The sequence below is a fragment of the Pteropus medius genome, unplaced genomic scaffold (genome assembly GCF_902729225.1).
Source record: "Pteropus medius unplaced genomic scaffold, Ma_sr-lr_union100, whole genome shotgun sequence".
Classification (NCBI taxonomy): domain Eukaryota; kingdom Metazoa; phylum Chordata; class Mammalia; order Chiroptera; family Pteropodidae; genus Pteropus; species Pteropus medius.
The window spans coordinates 6,569,625-6,580,905 of NW_024347791.1; the positions used below are offsets into that span (position 1 = coordinate 6,569,625).

Genomic DNA, 11,281 nt, shown 5'->3' on the forward strand with positions numbered 1-11,281 from the left:
AATAAGTGTGTTGTTTATGTTCTCTGATCGGAAATACCATTTATCACAGAGCCCATTTCCTTTCTTTTTATCTGTTTTTAATTGTTTTCTGGAGAGAATAGCACTCTTTTTTGTCACTTTATAGTTTCCTATATGGCTATCTTAATTTTTTCCAGTTTTTGCATCACAACTATCACATACCTGTAATTAGTTTTTGCCCCCAAGCTCTATTACGTCAGATGCTTTTCCAGTTTGCCTTCATCACGGAGACCTTATTTCTCGCGCACTCCGTCCTGCTCTGACTCACTCCCAGGCCACCGCACAGCTCTGCTGCCGGGGCCTCCCATCACTGCCGCCGACTTCGTCTCGCTCTTCCATCTCCTGGATCCCAGTTCTTTCTCTTGCTTGGTTCTGCCCCCTCACTCTGCGTCAGCACATTCTCAAGGAAGTTCCATAGATGGGGAACACGAGAGGAAACTTTTCTAAGTGCATGTGTGTCTTAAAATGCCTTTAGTTTACCTTTAACTCTTGGTTGATAAATTGGGCACAGAATTATAGGTTGCAAATATGTCTTTTCTCAGGATTTTAAGGGCATTGCGCCCTAGTCTCCCAGTGTTGCTATTGGAAAAGTCAGTTTCTCGGGTGTTTTGGGTTTTGTTTTGTTTTTGAAGCATAGCGAATATTGCGTTCTTTCTATGTGTCAAGCGCTGTTCTAAGTATTTTGTACTATTTAATCCTCACATCATCTCTGTGAGGTAGAGATTATTTTCCTTATTTCATAGGGAGGAGACTGAGGCGTGAGAGGTAAAGCAGATTAGAAGTAGGGGAAGGCTGCTGACTGGGTGCTTTACTGTTGGGGGTTGGGGTGGAGGGAGTTGGCCATTCCACTGGGAGCCCTTCAAATGTGAATGTCTAATCTCTCTTGGGGAGATGAGGGGCGGGTTCTACACCTGCCTTCTACTGTTCTTCTACTGGACAAAATAAGGGTCTGAAGGAATCCCATCATTAACTATGCAGACTTGCAGTTCATCCTCATTTTCAGCCAATACCTCACAGTGCCTAGTGTCCTCGGGTCCTAAATCTTTCCTATTCAGTTTCTCCAGAAAACTTATCTTTATTTTCCTACCTGGGAGGGACAGTTGCAAGAATGATGAGAGAATGTAAACATTTGCTCTCATCATACACAGACATTTAAATAATTCTGAAGTAAGCCTCAGTACCACTGGGTACTTACAAGTTCAAACCCTTCTGGGTTCTACAGGATGTACTGACTTCCTTTCTCAGGTGTCTCTCTGGGTAGGTATTCTAGGTGATAGAATACTTGGTCAGTGACTGATCACCACTACCCCAGCTGCTTACTTTTTTTTATTATGAAGTACAAATGTACAGGAAGTTATAGGAAATAAGATGACCATGTATTTACTACTTAGCTTTTGACCCTTAACAAATTATTTAAGCAACTATTTCAAAATGATCGATAAAAATACATCATCTATATAGTCGGTGCCTCTTGTGTGTCTCTTCCTGGTCTCATTTAATTCCCTCCCTAGCAGTTATCAGCATTCTAAATTGGTATGTATTGTCGCCATTCTATACTATTGTTACAGATGCATGTATCTATACCATTGTACTGTCTTTCATATTTATAAAACTTGTTAGAATCGTATACATAGTCTTCTACTGCTTTATTTCATTCAACCTTAAGGTTTTGAGACATATTTGTATTGATTTTTGTAGCTCTTTTTCATTCATTTTAGCTTCTATATAGTGTTTAGTTATATGACAGTCAGCCATTCTTCTGTCAATAGACATTTTAGGTTATTTCCAGTTTTTGACTTTTCCAAACAACAGTGCAGTGAATATTCTTACACATTTCTCTTAGTTTGCGTGTATGCAGAGCTTCCCCAAGTACACCAAGCTATTGGTCCTCTCAGTCTTTGGGCAGCCATATGGGACCTGGGGTCAGTAGAGCCCCCAGGCTGTGAATCATTCTGTCCTTTTCTCCATGTTACAGAAGGAAAAAATATATTGTTTCTGTGTGGAATTGCTGAATTAAGGTGATGCAAATCTTCAAATTTGATAGATAGTCCCAAATCGCTCTCCAAAGTAGTTGTGCCAGTTTATTCTCTTGTTGCCCATGTAAAGTTCTTTTTTTACCAAAACAATGTACTGCACTAATGGATAGTTTTAGACTGTGTGAGTTTGAGCCTGACTCCACCTATGAGCTGTGTGATCTTGGGCAGGTTTCTTATACTCTGCATATGCCTTAGTTTCCTCATATGTCAAAAAGAGTTAGTAATAATTCACAGCATGTTATAGGTATGTTCTGAGAATTAAATCAGTTCATACATGTGAACCTCTTTGAACATTGCATGGCCCCGTAACAGGCCATTTCAAAAACAACGTTTGCTGTTATTGTTATTTAAAAGTTGATTTTTGATAGTCAGATGGGTATGAAATGGAGTTTAGTGTGGTTTTAATTTGTGTTCCTGTGTTTTTAGTGAAGTTGATTATCTTTTCATATGTTTTTTGGAGCTTTAGATTCCTTTTTTGTTCTCTAGATTATTTTTCTTATGAATTGTAGTTCTCTGTATATTCTCTCTAGATGTTCTGAATACTAATTCTTTGTCAGTTATATGCAATGTAGAAATTTTTTTCCCAGCCTGGGGCATGACTTTTAATTTATGGTATTTATTGAACCACAGAAATCTTCGGTGTAGTTTGTAAACTTGTTCCTTTAATATATCGTGCATTTTATTCATGAAATCATTTCCTACATCAAGGTCATAATGACATTCTCTTGTAAAACGTTTTAAATGTTGCTTTTTATACTTGAGTCTTTACCTAGAGTTGATTCGGTGGGTGTGAGGCAAGGGTGCCATTTTCGTTCTCTCTGTATGAGTAAGAATTTTCTCCTGAGTAGGGGTCAGCACACTTTTTTCTGTAAAAGGCCAGATAGCAAATATCTCAGATTTTGTGGACCATATGGTCGCTGTCACAGCTACATAGTTATGTCATCGTAACGCCAAGCAGGGGACTTAACCTCTCCGATTCAATTTCTCCAAACGAATATTAGGGATAATAATAGTACCAGTTTCATGAGAGTATTGTGAGGATGAAATAATAGACTGAATAGTAAGTAAACAGATGGTAGCATTGTTTTCCAGTAAAATTTTATTTATAAAAACAAGCAACAGGTTACATTTGGCCCATGGACTCTAGTTTGCCAATCCTGCTTTAGACCAATCTCCCATTCAATGCAGATGTGACGCAAGGAATTAGTAAACTATATTTATCACATGTATGACATATTATTATATAATATATAAATTAATTTGTTATTAATACATACTTATTAAGATATAAATATGTAATATATGTATATAATATTTGTTTATAATTTTGCCCATCTTAAAGAAATTAGCTAGCCTCATTCTCTTTAAAACTGTTTCCTCCTGCATACATTATTCACTCAATCAGCGGGGGGTGGGGGATGGGCGGGGGGGCGTTGTTGAACTTCCATATACTCCTGTATCACAGAGTTTACCACATACCTCATTCCATTTATAGACAGCCCAAATTGTTATTCGTTTCAATTCTGTCTTTTGGTAACTTTTATCCTGTAGCCTAAAAATCTATCCTGGAAGCTATGTGTTACAAACTAGTGTCTCCTGACACAGTAACTTTCTGAAGTTTACATCTCTGCACCCACCCTGCCCAGGACAAACAGTTCTTGTTCTCATCGGAGTCTCTTATGTAACATTGTCTCCAGCTGATTTTCATGTATTCAAGCAGATGTCAGGTGTCTACTTTACAAGCTAGTCCCCTTTGCTAGACCCTGCAGACACAGGAGTGATCAGGTTCCTACCACACTGCCTAGATGTGGCCTGACCCATTCCATACTTCCTTCAGACCTAAAACAGATTGTCCTGATGAAATCTTGATTCCAAAACATTCTGCCAGTGAAACACTGAGGAAGAATCAACCTCATGGGAAAGAAAAGAGGACTTAAAACACCACCTCTTTTTCTAACAGATGTCCAGAGACATCTGAAGTTCACTTCTTTGGAATAGGTATATTTCCCTGTTTGGACAAGCCACTTACCTTCCTGGAAAAGGTGTCAAAGCTAAATTACAGAACCCAAAGCAAACATCTGACCTTCACGGCTTACCTGTCAGAATAGTGAAAGGTAACAGACCTTTGATATAGAACCTGGACCTTGAGTGGGCTTCCTCTCACACATACTAAGTGTCCCCCAAATCTGAGAGGCCACGAGTAGTAATAGTGGTGACACTGTTAGAAATTAATAGCAGACACTATTGATAGTTTATTGGTAGTTTATTGTGCCAGCCACTAATTTATTTAGTCTATTATTTAATCCTCACAACGTTCTTGTGAGGTAGTTGCTATTATCTCTAATGTTCATTCAGAGAAATAGTGGCAGAGAAGATCACTTGCCTACAGTCAGCTAGTAAGTGACAGAGAAGTGCTCTGAACCACTAATACTGTACTTGCCAACTTGTCCAAAACCAGTAAACATTGACCTTTAATCTCAAATCCCTTTTAATACTCCAAGAGTTTGATAATTAGAAAATCCTTCTCCTGTAAATGGAGCTAAGAAAAAAGACATTTATCTGATCCCAAGATTCAGAGCATCACAAAGGTCTTTATAGTTCTGATATCCTAGAAAATACATCTATCACCTTAGTATTTGAATAGCCCTTTAGAATATTCCGACTCTTTCTGTGTCTGTTCCTATATCTAAATAGACAAGTCATTCCTCGATGCACGTACCTTCTATTTCTTGTTCTTACCGTTGCACTGAAGTTTTCCTTGACAAGCCCCCGGTGGCCTTACAGTTGGTAAATGAATGGTCAGTTCTCCACCTTTATGTCACTTGGTATATCTGTAGTAAGAGAATGTTCAATGATTCCTAATTTTCCTTTTTATTTCTTTCTTCATATATCTTCTTCCTTCTTCACAGGTTTATCATGTAGAAAGAAGCTGAAGCATGACAGTGGTTTGGCAGTCGTACAAAGCTATTAAATATAAGGGTGATTATGGTTATTGGAAGGCTAGAAGAAAATGAGAAGATCTATATAAAACACTGAGGAAAAATTTTATCGCAAGGAGAAATGGAATTTTTCCTTGCGAAAAGAAAATCTTCTGCCAGTTAAATATTTCTTCTTTTCGAGCAGGTTCTTGACTTAGATGCCTGCTGTTTTAACTTTCAGAAAGCAGCGGTTTAAGTTTATGGCCCTGTTTACCAGGTCCAGGTGACAGGAGTAATCTCTGATGTTCTCTTCCAGGTATTTACCTTGCTGTGGATCGCTGACTGGATGGTCCATCACTTCTGGAGGAAAGGAAAGGACCCCGACAGTTTCTCCATCCCCTACCTAACAGCACTGGGCGATCTGCTCGGGACAGCGTTGTTAGCGCTAAGTTTTCATTTTCTTTGGCTTATCGGAGATCGAGATGGAGATGTTGGAGACTAATAAATGCTTCCAGCTGCTCTCAAGTTACCAAGGAGGAGAACACAAGACAACCACTTCTGGCTTTTTCTCAAAAATCTGAAATCACTAGTTTGACTTCTGCCAGGGTAATCTTCGGCTGGCCCTGATTCAATTAAATGGCCTTAACATTTTTTAAGAGTATGTGTTGAAACCAGAATGAACAGTATTTCTGCTGCTTTTCGTAGAGAAAAAAATGGTAATTTGACATAGACAGATAGAAGCTCAAGCTCAGAAATTAAGTAGGAAAGAATATAGGATGTTTACAAAGAATAATTTTAAAACCACAGATCCAGCAGAAATGTACTTTATTATGGTTTAACTTATAATGCCAGGTTAGAGGAAACAATTCTAGTTTAGCCTTTCTCATCTCACAGATGTGCTGTACCACAAGGCATACTGTACAATGAAACGGGCCCAACAAAGCTTTTAATAGTTTTAATTATGCCTACCTCTCTGACAGCTGAGGATAAGTTTGCCCATTACGTGCTCCTAACCTGACCTAAAAAAAATGCTGCTGAGCATAAGATAAATTCACTTTTACCTGCGTCTATGAATGTCCCTGTGCCAATGCCAATTTAATTTCAACTCTGCCGATTTTTGGCAGGCTGCCTTTTAAACAGAATGACCTTGAGAGAGATCTTTAATGAAAGCAATGGGTCATTTTGGATCTTTGATTTCTTGAAAGAATGTTGATCTTTTTCAAAGACTTAATAGTCAAAAACAGAAGAGCTGCATTTGTGGAAACAAGATGGTATGAGAAGTGTGTGTATGTGTGTGTGTGTGTGTGTGTGTGTGTGTGAGACAGACAGATACAGAGAAGCTTTTGATGGAGAACTGAGTCTTGGCCAATTGGTAGCAAAGAAAATAGTGCTATTAGAATATTAGTATTATATAGTTATTCTTAAACACATTTTATTGATTCGTTTCTATATCATGTGGTCCAAAAATTTTGCTACTGTCCATAACTTAGTATTTCTTACCTGCATTATAATTAATAGTTTCTTCTTATTTAAAAAATGGTACCATTTATTCTAACTGAGATATTATTAGATTTAGAATGAGCAAGTGGTTCATTTGCTCTACTAAAAGGTGTATTGAGACCTTTGGCTTAGCATTTTAAAAGAGAAGTTGGTGGGTTACTCTAGTATCATTCATGCCTGTGTATATCACCTGTTCACACAGGCTGTCTCTCACATCTTTTTATAAAACTCTGATCGGTATTCCAAACACTTGACCAACATCTTAGTTCTTCAATAGGTAAACATTTTTATATCACATATAGTTCATTTTCTAAAAAATGCAGTGGAATCTCTTAAGACCATCAAATATTTCATAATTTAGCTGATAGAGGAAGAAAACATGTACATTAACTTTGATCATCATGATTTAAGTTGTGAGCTAGTGTTAACATTATATAAATAGTAGGTTGTTTATAAACATGGGAGGGGAGTGTTCTATTAAGCTCTTTAAAATAAGGGGACTGTGGTTTAGAGATATATTTTTGCTTATTTTAAAACTTTAATTATTCCATTCTTCTGCCTTATAATGAAGCTTCTAAGGCAGAGACCTGAACTAATTATAGACTTTCTCCTTTGGAGAGTTATAATGTCACATAGTGAACATTCTTATATTAAAAAAAATGATTAAGTTAAGTAGATGAATATTTATCTGCAAAGATTTTTTTTTAATTTAAACAAATCCGTAAATAATTTATTTGATTTTATTGTAAAGCATTTATAAATTACTTGTTTATATCTGGGCTATATGATTCATAAGCATTTATATTTCTCAGTGATTTCTGTTTTGATTTTTTAAAATAAAGTAGTACACAGCTAACCACATTTCTAAAGCATTTATCAATAACTTTTAGTGCATTACTTATTCTAAAGCGCATTCAAAAACATTGTATTATTTAGTACTCACAACAGTACCTGTGAAATAGATTAGGTAAATATTCTTATCTCTGTTTTACAACAGAAGAAACTGAAACTAGAGAAGTTAAATTTCTAAGATTGCACAGCTGCAAAATGACCGAATTCTAACTGAAGTCCATTCCAGGTTTCCGTTGTCCTAAGCCAGAACTTTCTATGACCCTCCACATGCACCAGGAGCACCTGACTAATTAACTGAGAGGAGAGCAACTGGAGAAACAGGATTTTCTAAAGTCAACTAGGGTACTGCTACGTCTTTTAGATTTCAGACAGGGGAACCTCCATTTAATGTATCTTAATAGTAGGGATAGCCAACTCTAAATGATTCATGTTCCTAAGACCAAGGAAAACACAGATAAATGAAAACATTAGAATGAAGAACAATACCTTATTTCATAGAACGTTTAATTGCTACCACCCTTCCCAGATCTAGCCATTTTCCATAGATACTCATCAATAACTAGGATAACTGATTTGGGTCGTATCCTTTCTCTTTTGCTACCCAATCTTGGTTACAGCAACAAAGTGTCTAAAAGGCATGGAATAGGAAAATAAAAATAAAGACATGGAAAAATCAGTCACTGTTAGATGAATTGATTTATAAAAGGAGTATAGATTTCTTTACAAATTTTTACTGTTTTTTTTTTTGAAATCCTTTACATAAGTATGCAACTGATAAGGTGACTTATTTACCTACAAAAAACATTTATTATCCATCTTACATAATATAAATTCACAGTATTTTTATACAATGTAAAAACTTCTGCTTTCCAAACTTCTTCCTTTCATTAGTCTATCAGACACTTTATTTATGCAGAGATAATTTTTTTGAAAACGTTTTTCGTTCTTGTTCAGCAACCATATTTTTTCTTTTAAAAAAAAAGTTTCTTAGAACGTGATAAAACGGAAACTTAGGGTGAAGAATCTTCTAGAAGACATCAAAAATTCCACATCATAGACTATCAGTGATGTAGCCAAATGAAGTATGTTTTTAAAAGTCTTTCAGTAATTGGGTTTCCTTGCCTTATAATATGTCTGTGGTGTAATATATCCATTTATAATGGGCATCTTGGATCTTTGAATTGTTGTAAACTCAAATAAGAATAAAATTTAAGAAATATTTACCCAGCCTTGTTGTACTTCTTGATAAACTAGATGTACATTGAGCCTGTGTGGAAGTCACCCAGAAGAGACTAGGATGATTGTGTGTGTGTGTGCGTGTGTGTGTGTGTGTGCAGTATTTATGAGTATAATAAATTGGGCTTTAACCATACCAGGACCTCCAATCCATTGCTTTGTCACTTTTTCATTGTTAAGTACTCCTCTCATTTTTCAGTTTAGATTCCTGGGTCCATCAATCTATACGTCCTCAGCTGTCACCGACATACTTACTGGACAGCTCTGGTTACACACAGCTCTCTGCTTATGCTATAACTGCCAGGACTGATCTTTAAATTTACAACCTTAGACATCAAGTTACCCCTCAACTGCTCAGCAGCCTACTGTATTTCTCTAATCATTTCATTCTCTGGGAGATCAGGCTTATTGTCCCCACCACTCAACTGAAAGTATTCCTGTCAAGGTCGCCAATAGTCTCCATGTTGACAAGTCTAGTGATCAGTTCTCAGAAAGAATTCTCATCTTTTTCAGTATCTAAAAGTGTTTGACAGAGTCTCCTTACTCAAGATGCTTGCTTTGCTTGGCCAAAAATGTCTGCATTTTGCTTTCTTTCCAGTACCCCAGAAGCCCCTTCTCTGTCTTGCTGATTTTCCTCTGCAATCTCTAAATTTTGGAATGCCCTACATACAGCTCAGTTTTTATTAACTCTTCTCTATCTACTTTTTCTCCCGAGGTGACCTCTCCCACCTCGTTGTTTCAAATGCCATCCATACTGATTATTACCAAATTTATTTCTCCAGGCCTCTCACCTGAGGTCCAGATCTGTATTTCCAAATGCCTACTGGACAACCCTACTTGAGTGACCACTAAGTAGCTCAGACATTTGAACAACACTATCAACCACTTTGACCTAATTGACATATATAGAGAGACCACAATAGCCAACAATGACAAAATACATATTAAGGGCTAATTTCCTTAGTATATAAAGAATTTATATAAATCGGGAAAAAAAGACCAACAAAATAGTAAAATAGTCAAAGACAGATAGTTCATAAAAAAAGTTCAGCATCATTCAAACTGAAAAAATGCGAATTAAAATCACCTTGAGATACCATTTCTCACCTAGCAAATTGGGAAAAATTCAAAAATGGATAAAACATTTTCTTGGCAAGCCCGTAGGAAAATAGAAAAAACTGTTGGGGTAAATGATAAATTTACCATGATTAAAGCTCCGTAGAGAGGAATCTGGTCATATACAACAAAATTACAGATGCGCTTATGTTTGATCCTATAGTCTCACTATTCCCGCTAATAGACCCAGGCAAGCGAAACCTTTACTCTGGGCCTTCTGCCACATGCAGTGGTTGGAAAACTGGCTAGCTGGCCAACGCCAGTTCACTGCCTGTTTTCATCAATAAAGTTTTATTAGAATGCAGCTATGCTCATTTGTTTATATATTGTCTTTAGCTTCTTTCCCTCCACAACAGCAGAATTGAGTGGCTGTGAAAGGGACCATATAGCTTGCAAAGCCTAAAGTTTTTACTATCTGGCCTATTTATAGACAAAAAAATTTCATCTACCCCTGCTTTACAGTGCATTCCTCAAATTTTATTTCTAAATCTCCCTCAGTTACCTGAGACTAGCCAGGATCGGCAGTGCCATCCAGGCAGGGTGCCCCAACCTGAAACTGGTCCTATTTGAACTCCATTTGCAAGAAACAACTACCTCAGAGTTTTGTAAGTCACTGTCTAATGCCTGGGACTAGCCAAGCAGAGAGTGTGCCCCAGTTCCTGTTTCTCCCCTTCAGGGAGGGCTCCCTGTGTGGAATCAACCAGATGCCCCCACAAAGTCAGACTCCTGCCTATGGGGTAGTCCCAGGACTCTATGGCCAGCCCTGCCAGTTCCAAGAAGACAATGTGGTAAGCTGATCATTCTCACTGTCCAGAATGATAATGGGTTGCCAGAATAGTACTGACATGTTGATTCGGGGTGACTCTCACATGACACACAGGACACGATCAGAGCTCTGGGCCACTGACAGTCCACAGCTAATCCATGGACTTGAGCCTCAGATCTCTTTTGTCAGCATTCTGACTGCAGCACCATCTCTGGTCTAGAGCATCCGGGAGTCACGGGGTGGTGGCAGGCGTCCTTTACCCGTGCACCCACACCGCTTGCACCCAGGAGGTCTCTCCACCTTCCTGCAGGCTCTATGCCTCATGCCAGGCAGCACTCTGGGAGCAGCCGCTTCTTTCTCCTCTGAAGCCTTTCAAGAGCCACTACTCCGCTGTTGGCCCTTCTGATCGATGTCCTCTCTTGCCTCCAGTTGATGTGGTGATCTCGTGTTCTCCTAGGTCAGTCTTAAATTGTACTGGACAAGAAACCGCCATTCATTGTGTGAATGGGACCATTCTTCTCACTCTGCTCCTGGCCCTCACCTCGCCTCCCGACTGGCGACAGTGGTAGGTGGGGTAGTTAAAAAAAAAATTCAATGACACTTGCTAAAGATGGTAAGGTGGACTTTATTCAGGATCATTATGATAGGTATGGGGCCCAACTGTGAATACAGCATGGGCGAGTGGGAATTACAGCCACGTATCGGTGAAAGTGAGTGGGTGGAGAATTACTATTATGAAAGATCAGGGGTAAGGGTGATTCTGGCTAAACTGACCTCACAGGATTCTTTGCTAAATACAGGCCAGAGTGATTGGACGTCGCTGGGGGTGGGGGCGGCGA

The 11,281-nt window shown here is 38.2% G+C and overlaps 1 protein-coding gene across 2 annotated transcripts in view; it reads left to right on the forward strand.

The window, feature by feature from the left end:
- Window positions 1-8,551, forward strand: part of SLC41A2 (solute carrier family 41 member 2) — a 109,901-nt gene extending 101,350 nt beyond the window's left edge. For both annotated transcript variants that reach the window (XM_039877903.1, XM_039877904.1), the window contains exon 11: window positions 5,289-8,551. In XM_039877903.1, the coding sequence (XP_039733837.1) occupies window positions 5,289-5,474 (186 nt within the window). In that variant the 3' untranslated portion in view covers window positions 5,475-8,551. The remainder of the gene's footprint in view (window positions 1-5,288) is intronic.
- The last annotated feature ends 2,730 nt before the right edge of the window (window positions 8,552-11,281 follow it).